We start from the raw sequence: 14,253 nt of genomic DNA on the forward strand, positions 1-14,253 counted from the left end.
TCTTGAGATGTTGCTTCAATATATCCACATACTTTTCCTCCTTCATGATGCCATCTATTTTATGAAGTGCACCAGTCCCTCCTGCAGCAAAGCACCCCCACAACATGATGCAGCCACCCCCGTGCTTCACGGTTGGGATGGTATTCTTCGGCTTGCAAGTGTACCCCTTTATCCTCCAAACATAACAATGGTCATTATGGTCAAACAGTTCTATTTTTGTTTAATCAGACCAGAAGACCATTTCTCCAAAAAGTACAATCTTTGTCCCCATGTGCAGTTGCAAACCATAGTCTGGCCTTTTTATGGTGGTTTTGGAGCAGTGGCTTCTTCCTTGCTGAGCGGCCTTTCAGGTTATGTTGATATAGGACTAGTTTTACTGTGGATATAGATACTTTTGTACCTGTTTCCTCCAGCATCTTCACAAGGTCCTTTGCTGTTGTTCTGGGATTGATTTGCACTTTTCACACAAGTACGTTCATCTCTAAGAGACAGAACGCGTCTCCTTCCTGAGCGGTATCATGACTGCGTGGTCCCATGGTGTTTATACTAGAGTAAAATTGTTTGTACAGATGAATGTGGTACCTTCAGGTGTTTGGAAATGGCTCCCAAGGATGAAGCAGACTTGTGGAGGTCTACAATTATTTTCTGAGGTCTTGGCTGATTTCTTTTGATTTTCCCATGATGTCAAGCAAAGAGGCACTGAGTTTGAAGGTAGGCCTTGAAATACATCCACATGTACACACTGTGTGAATTAGGCCTTCATGGTCAAATTGCTGCAAGTAAAGCACTACTAAAGAACACCAATAAGAAGTAGAGACTTGCTTGGGCCAAAAAACACGAGCAATGGACATTAGATTGGTGGAAATTTGTCCTTTGGTCTGGAGTCCAAATTGGAGATTTTTGGTTCAAATCATATAACATTTTATTTGTCACATGCGCCGAATACAACAGGTGCAGCCCTTACACTGAAATGCTTACTTACAAGCCCTTAACCAACAATGCAGTTTTAAGATAAATACACGTTAAGTGAAATATAAATAAGTAAAAAATAAGAAATAAAAGTAACAAATAATTAAAGAGCAGCAGTAAAACAACAATAGCGAGGCTATTTACAGGGGGTACCGGTACAGAGTCAATGTGCGGGGGCACTGTTTAGTCAAGGTAATTTAGGTAATATGTACATGTAGGTAGAGTTAAAGTGACTATGCATAAATAATAAACAAAGAATAGCAGCAACGTGTCTTTGTGAGACGCGTTGTGGGTGAACGGATGATCTCCGTATGTGTATTTCCCACCGTAAAGCATGGAGGAGGAGGAGGTGTTATGGTGTGGGGGTGCTTTGCTGGTGACACTGTCTGTGATTTATTTAGAATGCAAGGCACACTTCACCAGCATGGCTACCACAGCATTCTGCAATGATACACCATCCCATCTGGTTTTGGCTTAGTGGGACTATCATTTATTTTTCAACAGGACAATGACCCAACACACCTCTAGGCTGTGTAAGGGATATTTTATGAAGAAGGAGAGTGATGGAGTGCTGCATCAGATGACCTGGCTTCCACAATCCCCCGACCTCAACCAAATTGAGATGGTTTGGGATGAGTCGGACCGCAGAGTGAAGGAAAAGCAGCCAACAAGTGCTCAGCATATGTGGGAACTCCTTCAAGACTGTTGGAAAAGTATTCCAAGGGAAGCTGGTTGAGAGAATGCCAAGAGTGTGCAAAGCTGTCATCTAGGCAAAGGGTGGCTATTTGAAGAATCTCAAATACAAAATATATTTTGATTTGATTAACACCTTTTGGGTTACTACATGATTCCATATGTGTTATTTCATAGTTTTGATGTCCTCACTATTATTCTAAAATGTAGAAAATAGTAAAAAATAAAGTAAAACCCTTGAATGAGTAGGTGTTCTAAAAACCTTTTGACCGGTAGTGTATATAAATACACTCCGGACCCCGACATTGCTCATCCTAATATTTATATATTTCTTAAATCCATTGTTTTACTTTTACATTTGTGTGTATTGTTGTGAATTGTTGGATATTACTTCACTGTTTGAGGTAGGAACACAAGAATTTCACTACACCCGCAATAACATCTGCTAAATATGTGTATGCGACCAATAACATTTTATTACATGCTGTATGCATCAAAACAGTGTCCTCTCTCTCCCCATGAGCTAGTCATCTTGCATGCTCTTTCTTTAGATAGCTCACCTACATACAACCACACCACCTTTCTCCAAAATGCATGCACGCACACACACACCAGCCCTTCCCACTCTTGTGTTAATGTAAACCTCATCCACCTCAATGGTTCTATTCCTTTAAGAGACCCCTTTATCCTCTTCATCCCCCACTCACGTACTCCTCTCAGCGACCTCTCTTTATCTCCTTACCCCCCTGCCTTGATTTACAACATGACGGCACCTGCACTCACTCTCTCAATCCCCTCTCCTTCCCTTGCTCTGTGGCCTCCTCACTGTCTTTCTCAGGGACTACAGACTCACACAGACCATTACCCAGAATTCCTGCGGTGGAGAGGGGTGTGTGTGTGTGTGTGTGTGTGTGTGTGTGTGTGTGTGTGTGTGTGTGTGTGTGTGTTTGGTGGGGGATGAAAAGTGCATCTTACGGGAAACAAATCTTAAGCCCTTCCCATAACCGTCCATCTCTCTGTCACATCTCTTTCGCTCTTTTTACTACATAAACCATTTTTCTCTTTATCACTTCTTTCCCTATTTTGTCATATAGTTGCAGAACAAGCTGTGTTAATTTATGTCTTGTTGTATCATTACAGTAACTCTGTGATGATTAAATTAACTTGTAATGATTATTGTTTGGAGGCTAATGGCACACACACACAAAGACATGCACACACACAGACACACACTGTTGTGTGGAGTCCAATGGCACATACTGCAACTCTCTGCAGCTGGAGATCTCAAACTAACCTGTAGACAGTTCAGCCATTTTAACCTCCGCTGTAGTCTGCAGTACAAAGACTTAACACTCCACTGCTTTTACTGCAGAGCTCAGTATTATGCAGTATAGCCGTGTCTCTGCCCCTCTACCACACCCCGCCCAACCCAACACCAAACCAACACTACCCCTCCCCAACCCTAATCCAAATGGATCTGATCCTTTTTCACTGTCACCTATAGGACCGAACTGGAGCTACAACACAGAAGGCAGGCTTATATTACAAGGAGAGATAAAGCCAGGCTACACTCACCCTTCCAATGTGTGTGTGTTTGTGTGTGATAGCCAACTCAGCTTAGCAGGAGCTCAACAGTGCTTGCTTAGTTGTATTTCGGCAGGTAGCTTAGTGTTTAGAGTGTTGGGCCAGTACCGAAAGGTTGCTGGATTGAATCCCCGAGCTGACATTGTAAAAATCTGTCATTCTGCCCCTGAGCAAGGCAGTTAACCCACTGTTGCCCGGGCGCCAAAGATGTGGATGTCGATTAAGGCAGCCCACTGCATCTCTCTGATTCAGAGGGGTTGGGTTAAATGCAGAAGACACATTTCAGTTGAAGGCATTCAACTGTACAACTGACTAGGTATTCCCTTTCAAAGTATTTTGTTTCTGAGTTTTGTGGTGTTTGTTACACTGGCTGATTTGTTAACTCCTGCACCCTGGTACTGTGGAGTTGCTTGGGGCCTGGATATGAGGAGTATGTGTGTGTCTGTGTGTTGGTCCAGCCCGTAACCCCTGGAGAGAGTGTATGACAGGGTGAACTCGTAGTAGTCCAGACAGTGTGGAGTCACAACATGAGGGGAATAGAATTATATCCTCTCTATAGCAGAATGGACTATTAAATCACACGCATCATAACATTTGCACAAATATGTGGAGGAGGGAGCTGAGGGAAGAGGAGAAGAGGGGAGGGAGGGATGAAGATGAGGGGGAGGTGGAAGAATGGAGGAAGAGGAGAAAAGGAGTGTGTATAAAAGGTGTCAGCGGACCTAAGTGGGACACTAATATAGCTGAAGTGAATACAAGAATAACTCCAAGGCAACAACTCCACACAAAGCATTGATACATGCCATGCTCAAATATTTAAATTAAGGGACTTTAAGTATTGATCCTGTGAATTAATAAACTGTGGAAGGACCACCAGGGGGCAGGCTGTTCCCACGGATAGTAGCCCAACCCGGCATGTGAGTAAAGGTGATCAGAGGCAGTTAAGCACAGCTGACGGTACTAATCACCTATTTTCTTCACCCTACAAGAGAAAGGAGGGAACCGGCAATGAGGGAGCCTGGAGGAAAAAACAGAGTGATTGATTCTCCAAAGGAGAGGATTTACCTGACGAAAGGAAGAAGAAGACAAACTACCTCTTGGGAATGGCATCTGCACCACCGCCCGAAAGGAGCTCTCAGCGAACGGACAGCTAAGGCGGTGACACACCCGTGATTTATGTTATAGTTAAAAGTTACTCACTTTGTGTTCCTTATCCCTATAAAGAAGAAGATTAGTGTTATCCTTGAGATCATCCTTGATTGTGTGGGAGTGTTTGAGAAGAGAAAATACACCTCCATAGAGAACTTTGTTCAATGTAAGAACCTGCTCCCGACTCGTTTATTCTACCTTTCTTCTTTAGAGCAACCTAAAAATACTTGGTCTACTCACATTGGTGGAGAATGCGGGCATTAGGTGAATGAGTTTTACGAGGATAAGTAAGGAAAACGAAAATCTACCTGTAGACACAGAGGAACCATAAGAAAGATGGATAACGCTCTGCTACAACAGTTGATCACGGCCCAGCAGACAACCACAGAACTCCTGCAACAGCTGAGCCGGCGAGAAGAACCGAGAGTGAAGCCGAGAGCGGCTGCTCACGCCATCTTACCTCGCCTCTCAAAGGAGGATGATATTGAGGCTTTCATCATGACGTTTGAAAGGATGGCCACCTTGGAAAAGTGGTCCCCAACAGAATGGGCGAGTGCGTTAGCCCCTCTTTCCAGGAAGCCTACTATGACCTGGACCCCCGCGAAGCTGCTGACTATAGGCGACTAAAAACCGAGATTCTGTCCCGGTACCAGCTGACCGCCAGAGATAGAGCCGTAAAGTTCCATCAATGGACCTATATGGCCGACCAACCCGTGAGGGCCCAGATCTTCGCACTCATACGACTAACAAAACAGTGGCTGGAACCCGGAAAGGGAGTAGGACATGTTGTAGAGACTCTCGTAGTGGACAAGATTTTGAAGGAATTACCCATGGACTTAAAAAGGTTTGTGGGGCAAACAAACCCCTCATCAGCAGACGATATAGCCCATGCCATGGAAATGTACCGATCTACATGGGAGTTGTTAAAAGGGGACAAGGAGGACCAGAAGGACTCTGCCAAGACCGTTCCCCGATTAACCCCAGCACATCCACCACCAAAACGACCGAACCCGCTCCAGACGTGGGAGAAGTCATCACCCACACAACAGGGTCGGTGCTATAAATGCCAGTCTCCGGACCATTATGCCCCACAATGTCCCAGAAAGGACGAGTCCATGGCCACCGAGTCATCGCTGCCCGTCCCTACGCATCCCTATCCAAGAGGGCAGGATCGCTCCTGTTGGTTAGCAGAAATAGCCCCAGCCCCAGAGATTCCGGTTTGTATAGAAAGACGAGACATGGTAGCCATTCTCGAATCAGGAAGTATGGTTACATTAGAGTAGCAGATGGTGACCACCGCAACACTGCTACCAAACAAAGTAGCCGTGTCCTGTATCCATGGAGACACCCACTATTACCCCCCATGAGTCTGTCCATTCTCACCCCGAAAGGAAGGTATACAGTCAGGGTGGGGAAAGTACCACAGCTGAAGGTGCCATTATTGATCGGGAGAGACTGTCACCTATATAAGGAATTTCTGCAGACAACGTTATGCACCGAACAAAGGGGATAAGGTCTCTCTATCACACGCCAAGGCTCGGCCCACCACAGGGGGGCAAGAAAGCAGACAAAATTTTAAAAAACAAGTCCAAGCCACAGGTAGTGGCCCTACAAGGAAACGTAGCCTCGGCCTCGTCCTCTGGAGGAGAGGAAGAAATACACACCCAACGCCTCCGACAGCTATTCCAGGAAACCTCCGATGAAGACACCTGCAAAGGGTTGTACACGATGGAGGAAGGAAGGAGTGACGCAGAGGCTACGGGATATATTTGAAGCCCTGTCAGAGGAGGGAACACCCCCGACAGGGATGGAGAACAACCTCCACACTCCTCTACTGAGGTCGGCCTGCCCCAAGAATTAAAGGGACAGTTCGGCACTGCTCAGCATATAGAGATCCACACCTACGGGACGCCATGATGAAGGTGAAGGTAATCGACGAGAGAAATGTCGACGGATCAGGTGAGCCCTCTCTTCCCTACTAAGCAGTCAGGCGGGGCCTCTTGTATTTGGGTTGTGCTACGAAAGGGGGAAAGCAGGAACTACTAATGGTGCCTAGACCATACAGGGATACTGTCCTACAGCTAGCCCATTCCCATGTCCTAGGAGGACACCTGGCACGAGACAAAATGATTGACAGAATCATGCAGGAGGTTCTATTTGCCTCGTGTCACCCAAGATGTGGCCAGGTATTGTAGGACGTGTGATCAATTTCAGCGTATGGCCCCATGGCCACACCTGCGTAACCCTTTGATTCCTCTTCCCACTATAGAGACCCACTTCGAACGCATAGCTATGGACCTCGTAGGACCCCTCCCGAAATCAACCAGAGGACACGAGTACATCCTGGTTATCGTATGCTACCAAGTTCCCTGAGGCCATACCCCTTCGCAACATGTCGTCAAAAGGAATCACCAAGGAATTGTTCATGCTGTTCTCCCGGGTGGGCCTTCCCAAGACAATCCTAACCAACTAGGGAACCCAGTTCATGTCCCGGTTGATGAAGGACCTGTGTCTGTTATACCAGGTTCAACAGATACGCACAAGCATACTCCATCCACAGACAGACGGTTTGTGCGAACGCCTGAACAAGATGACTAAAAGCATGTTGAGAAGAGTGGTGTCCAGAGACGAGAAAAACTGGGACATGCTTCTGCCCTACTTAATGTTTGCCCTGCAAGAAGTATCACAGGCATCCACAAGGTTTTCCCCGTTCAAATTGCTATACGGCAGACCATGTCGAGAGATCCTTAACTTAGCCTAGGAGACCTGGGAGGTCATATGACTCAACCCTGCCCATTCCGGTCGACGATAGAACATGTTACCCTGATGCGGGACTGACTGTCGGCAGTCGGGCCCATAGTGAAGGAGCATATGGAGAAAGCGCAATAGACTCAAGGCCGGGCCTACGATAAGTTGGCGACACCCAGAGAGTTCACTGTGGGAGAGAAAATTATGGTACTCATGCCCATGGCCGAACACCGCTTTCTGGCACAGTGGAGGGAGCCCTATGAGGTAACGGATAGGGTCTCACAGGTCAATTAGCGCATCAAGCAACCTGACAGGAGGAAGAAGGTCCAACTCTATCATATCAACCTGTTGAAGAAGTACCACAGAAGAGAGGAGGGTGGAGGACAAGGAAAAAGAGGAGGTCCCGCTACAAGTGCACCGTGGCAGAACTCCCCTGCCCGAGCAGTCGAGATAGCTAGACAAGCAGATTATGCAAATCGGCAGGGCATTCTCTCCCTTCCCAGGACAAACAGATGTCCTGTTTCACCATATCCACACCGAACCAGGAAAGAAGGTGCATATCCGACCTTACCAGATTCCTGAGGCACGCAGAGTCATCGCAAAGAAAGAGGTAAGGGAGATGCTGAGGATGAGGGTGATCGAGCCATCTACGAGTGAGTGGTCCAGTCCCATAGTCCTGGTCCCCAAACCCGGTAGTATGAGGCTCTACAATGACTTTAGGGGCATAAACACAATCTCTACGTTCGACGCGTATCCCATGTCCCTCATGGATGAACTCTTGGAGCGCTTGGGAAAGGCCAAGTTTATCACCACTCTGGATCTAATGAAGGGATATTGATCCCGGTATTGGGATTTATTGTCAAGAGACCATGGCAGGAAATTCAAAACTGCAAGAATCTAATAATTTCAATTTCTCAAACAATCAACTATTTTTCACCATTTGAAAGATAAACATCTCCTAAATCCAACCACATTGTCCGATTTCAAAGAGGCTTTACAGCGAAAGCATAAAGTTAGGTTATGTTAGGAGAGTACATTGAAAATAGCTGTGTGTAATGTTTTGTCAATTCAAAGACAGGCGTCACCAAAAGCAGAAAACCAGCTAAAATTATGCACTAACCTTTGACAATCTTCATCAGATGACACTCCTAGGACATTATGTTATACAATACATGCATTTTTTGTTCCATCAAGTTCATATTTATATCCAAAAACAGCATTTTACAGTAGCGGTGAAATTCAGATTTTTTTTCCTCAAATGCTTCCGGTGAATCAGCGTTACAATTTACAAAATTACTATTCGAAAACATTGGTAAATTATAATATTGTCATTCAAAGAATTATAGATTAACATCTCGTAAATGCTACCGCATTGCCAGATTTCAAAATAACTTTACTGGGAAATCACACTTTGCAATAAACGGGGTGCTAAGCTAAGAACAATAGGCTAGGATATACAGGTTAGCACCATCTTCTAACCATCTAATATCAATAATAATATTGTAAATAATCCCTTACCTTTGATTATCTTCATCAGAAGGCACTTTCTGGAATCCCAGGTCCACAACAAATGTGGTTTCTTTCGACAAAGTTCATAATTTATGTCCAAATAACTCCAAGTTGTTCCATGTTGTTAGGCGTTCAGTAGGCTCCTCAAAAGTAGGGCGGGGGGGAAAAGTCACGACGAAAAGTTAAAAAAAATATCTATTTACGTTCGTTCAAACATGTCAAACGTTGTTTAGCATCAATCTTTAGGGCCATTTTTAATGTGAAACATCAGTAATATTTCAACCCGACCTCTCCTGTGTCTTGAAAAACGTTTTGAAAAATGTCTCGCCTCACATGAACTCACATGAATGCGCAGTGCGCGCAATAATGAAGTGACGACATCCCAGGGACGTCAACTTCTCTTCCTTGTCATCCGGTCTCTGTTCATCATAGACGCTTCAAACAACTTTATAAAGATCGTTGACATCTAGTGGAAGCCGTAGGAAGTGCGAAATGAATCCTTTGTCACTGTGTGATCTATTAGCAATGACTCGAAAATAGTACAGGCACAAAATTCTCATTTCCTGGTTGTATTTTTCTCAGGTTTTTGCCTGCCATATGAGTTTTGTTATACTTACAGACACCATTCAAACAGTTTTAGAAAATTCAGAGTGTTTTCTATCCAAATCTGTTAATAATATGCATATCCTAGCTTCTGAGTTGGTGTAGGAGGCAGTTCAAAATGGGCACATATTTTTTTCAAAATTCTCAATACTGCCCCCTAGCCCGTAGAGGTTAAAATGGATTACATTTTTGTCACTGGCCTTCACACAATGTCAAAGTGGAATGATATTCGAAATTGTTACAAATTAATAAAAAATGAAAAGATGAAATGTTTTGAGTCAATAAGTATTCAACCTCTTTTTAATGGCAAGCCTAAATGAGTTCAGGAGTAAAATGTTGTTTAACGAGTCACATAATAAGTTGCATGGACTCACCCTGTGTGCAATAATAGTTTTTAATATGATTTTTGAATGACTACTTCATTTTTGTACCCCACACATATAATTATCTGTAAGGTCCCACAGTTTAGCAGTGAAATTCAAACAGAGATTCAACCACAAAGACAAAGAACATTTTCCAATGCCTCACTAAGGGTACCCCTTTGAGCATGGTGAAGTTATTAATTACAGTTTGGATGGTGTATCAATACACCCAGTCACTACAAAGATACAGGCGTCTTTTCTAACTCAATTGCCGGAGAGGAAGGAAACCGCTCAGGGATTTCACCATGAGGCCAATGGTGACTTTAAAACAGTAACAGAGTTTAATGGCTGTGATAGGAGAAAACTGAGGATGGATCAACAACGTTGTAGTTACTTCACAATACTAACCTAAATAACAGAGTGAAAAGAAGGAAGCCTGAACAGAATAAAAATATTACAAAACATGCATCCTGTTCGCAACAAGGCACTAAAGTAAAACTGCAAAAAAATGTGGCAAAGAAATTCACTTTATTTCCTGAATACAACACGTTACCACTCTTCATATTTTCAAGGATGGTGGAGGCTGCCTCATGTTATGGGTATGCTTGTCATCGTCAAGGACTAGGGAGTTTTTTAAATAAAAGAAACAGAACAGAGCTAAGCACAGGCAAAATCCTAGAGGAAAACCTGGTTCAGTCTGCTTTCCAACAAACACTGGGAGACAAATTCACCTTTCAGCAAGACAATAATCTAAAACACAAGGGCAAATATACACTGGTGTTGCTTACCAAGACGACACTGAATTCCTGAGTGGCCTTGTTACATTTTTCACTTATATTTGCTTGAAAATCTATGGCAAGACTTGAAAATGGCTTTCTAGCAATGATCAACAACCAACTTGACAGAGCTTGAAGAATTTTTTCAATAATAATGTGCAAATATTGTACAATCCAGGTGTGTAAAGCTCTCAGAGACTTAGCCAGAAATACTCACAGGTGTAATCACTACCAAAGGTGATTCTAACATGTATTGACTCAGGGATGTGAATACTTATGTAAATGAGATATTTTAGTAATTAATTGTGAATAAATTTGCAAACATTTCTAAACACATGTTTTCCCTTTGTCATTATGGGGTATTGTGTGTAGGCCAGTGCCAAAAACATCTCAATTTAATTCATTTTAAATTCACGCAGTAACATAACAAAATGTGGAAAAAGTCAAACTGTATGAATACTTTCTAAGGCACTATATCTAGCTATTTACCTCTCTAATCCAAGTTGTAAAAACCCCGTTGGCCAATGGGAAATCGATACGGCGCAGAAGCGTGGTATTGGCCTAATACTACCCTCCTTCTCTCTAAGTCCCTCTCTCTCTCCCCCCCATCTCTCCCTACACTCTCTAGAACTTGTTTTACCTAACAGCCTAACCAGGCCCCTCCATTGACAGACGGGCATTATACTTCTCTTTTTTACTACACCACTATTACATATCACATATATCTGGATATCTCATTTCCTCACAAAGACAGGCCATTGTATGAGGCAGGGTTACAGTAAGTGAATTAGTGGACAGATGGTTAGAATGGCTATAATGGGGGCTTATTGAGCCTGCGGATGCGGGAGTGTGTGTGTGGAGGATTTGGTTTGTACAGTGTGGATCTTTGGAGCTGCAAGGATGAAAAATGACACCGTCTCACTGTGGCCTGTTCCTCTAAGGCCATTTACACACACACACACACGACTGGAATGGGTTTATCCTGATGAGGAATAATCAGTGGTGGAAGTGCTAGAGAAAGGAGTGTGTGAGGATAAAGTGTCTGAGTGTGAGTGTACGGTTGCCTGCATGTATGTGTGTTTGGCACTGGTGTGTGTGTGTGTTTGTCCTTACACTCCTCTTTTAGGTCGAGCTATGTAAAACATGGTGTGTGTATGGTACTCACGCTCCTCCTCCTTAGGATCTAGCTGAGTGACGCTGATAGAGAGGAGGTCCACACGCTCCTGGAGAGAGTTGACCCGGAAGGAGAAGGAGTGGGCCTCGTTGAACAGCTCCCCAAAAAGATCCTCTGCGTACTTACCTGTAGAACACACACAGACAGAGAACAGACACTTAATACACACACTTAAGTATAATACAGTAATACAATCAAGCATAATAAAAGAATAAACATGCTTACCTAACAGAAAAATGTGGGTACGGAGTGTGTTGTTTAGGTGTGAGTGTGAACAGTGTGTGTGAGCATGTGTGTGTGTGTATATGTGTGCAACAATGTGTTTTCTGAGTGTCCGTGTGTGTGTATTATGAAGGTGTGTATGTGTGCAGACATTGTGTGTGACTCACTGAGGCTGCTGAGCTGTCGGATGACGTTAGCTAGGGACACATTGGTCACACACTCCAGCTCGTTCTTGATGGCCCGCGGCAGCACCGTGTGGCACAGGTGCCTGGGCTCAATACTCCTCTTCACCAACGGCATCCTGGGATACCTGGACCACGGCTACCACACCTGGAGAGAGGAGGAGGGCGGGAGAGGAGGTGGTTTAAGTTATTACATCCCTGGATACCTCTACCTCTACCACTACCACACCTAAAACTCAATAGTTGAGTTATATTAAACCTTTAATAATGTACAGGTATACAATTACTATTGTACAATTAGGTATATTACTGTACAATTATGTTGCAATTATGTAGTAATTATGGTGCAGACTGCTACAAGGCTTCCAACACAGCATGAACTACCCTACACAGAAATAATAGGCTACATTTGTTCCACACAGCCATAAAAAGTAATCCCCCTCTGTAGAGGTGTAGTGATCAATTTCCATGGCAGCAGGTACCCTAGCGGTTAAAAGCGTTGGGCCAGTAACCGAAAGGTCGCTGGTTCAAATCCCTGAGCTGACTAGGTGAAACATTTGTCGATGTGCCCTCGAGCAAGGCAATTAAGCCTAATTGATCGTGTAAGTTGCTCTGGATAAGAGCGTCTGCTAAATTACGAAAATGTAAAAGTAAATTATAGGACTGTGTTCCAAATTTCCTATAGGCCCAACCCTGGTCAAAAGTAGAGCATTACATATGGAATAGACACAGTATGTTTCTCTCAGTCAGCATAGAGTTTTCCTCCTCATCATTCTCATCATGGTTGCCAGAGACAATTCACCCCCACACACACACACACACACACACACACACACACACACAACACCAGAGACAATTCACCCCCCCCCACACACCGCCAGAGACAATTCACCCCCACAACCACAGCCAGACACACAGACCACTAGAGATAAATTCACCCCCAAACACAGAACAAGAGATATTTCACACCCAAACCGACCAACACACCAGTGGCCCGCATAGCTAACAGTATTGCAACCCCCCCTGTCACCTCTCCATGGCTAGCATGCTGCTGCTACTAACAAACCAACTGAAAACACGCTGGTGCTTACGAACACACAAACACACACACCAACGTTATAGCTAGATCACAACCTGCTACTCTCACACAGTGACTCACAAAAGGATTTACTTTACACCAGTGGAGGCTCCTCAGAAGAGGAAGGAAAGGACAATCCTCAGTGAAATTCACAAAAATAGTGAAACACTGAAAACATTAGATAAAATAAATCATTGTCAACAAATATTTGATTAAAACACACTGTTTTTGCAATGAAGGTCTACAGTAGCTTCAACAGCATTCTGTAGGGTAGCACCATGGAGTAGTCGGAGAACAGCTAGTTCCCGTCCTCCTCCAGATACATTGACATCAATACAAAACTTAGGAGGCTCATGGTTCTCACCACCTTCCATAGATTTACTGTAATTATGACAACTTCTGGAGGATTCATTTCAACCTATCGGAGCTCTTGCAGAATGAACTGACATGTTGTCCACCCAAGCAAATGATCAGAGAATCTAGTACTGAAAGCATAAGCTACAGCTAGCCACCACCGCAGTGCATAAAATGTGTTGAGTAGTTGACTCAAAGAGAGAGAGACAATAGTTGTACAGTTTTTAACAAATCATTTTTTTTAAAATGAAGGAGGAGCAAGAGAGAGCTAGCCATATGTCATATGCTTTTCACTTTCATTTACTTAGCTAGCGATTGCAGCTAGCTATTTTATCCGACTCAAACAGAGAGGGATGCTATGTTACCTAGCTGGCTATGGCTATCCAACACTGGAACTCTTCCAAGTCAAGGTAAGCTTTTGGTTTTATTAATTTATTGCCACCGGGGCCGCCTGCTAAACTGCTTGCTAAATGTACAATGTAATTCATGATTGTAGCGGGTTTACTAACTCGTTAGATCTATTAGCTACAGTACCAGTCAAAAGTTTGGATACACCTACTCATTCAAGGCTTTTTCTTTATTTTTACAATTTTCTACATTGTAGAATAATAGTGAAGACATCAAAACTATGAAAACACACATTATTATTCTACAATGTAGAAAATAGTAAAAAATTAAGAAAAACCCTGGAATGAGTAGGTGTCCAAACCTTTGACGGGTACTGTACGTTGTAAACTTTCATTCATAGGCTAGGTTGTAGCAACCTCATGATGGGTATAGGGAAAATTTAGAGTATAATGTAGTAGCCTAAACCTATCGATGTTACATTGAGCTGGGTGAATGGAATATA

The 14,253-nt window shown here is 43.6% G+C and overlaps 1 protein-coding gene across 7 annotated transcripts in view; it reads right to left on the reverse strand.

Moving 5' to 3' along the window:
* The window catches only part of LOC115174438 (wiskott-Aldrich syndrome protein family member 1), a 172,257-nt gene that overhangs the window by 67,175 nt on the left and 90,829 nt on the right, over positions 1 to 14,253 (reverse strand). For all 7 annotated transcript variants that reach the window (XM_029732949.1, XM_029732948.1, XM_029732953.1 and 4 more), the window contains 2 exons: positions 11,957 to 12,119; positions 11,559 to 11,693 (listed from right to left, as the gene is read on the reverse strand). In XM_029732949.1, coding sequence (XP_029588809.1) covers positions 11,559 to 11,693; positions 11,957 to 12,089 — 268 coding nt within the window. In that variant the 5' untranslated portion in view covers positions 12,090 to 12,119. The remainder of the gene's footprint in view (positions 1 to 11,558; positions 11,694 to 11,956; positions 12,120 to 14,253) is intronic.

Source organism: Salmo trutta, chromosome 35, assembly GCF_901001165.1.
Source record: "Salmo trutta chromosome 35, fSalTru1.1, whole genome shotgun sequence".
Classification (NCBI taxonomy): domain Eukaryota; kingdom Metazoa; phylum Chordata; class Actinopteri; order Salmoniformes; family Salmonidae; genus Salmo; species Salmo trutta.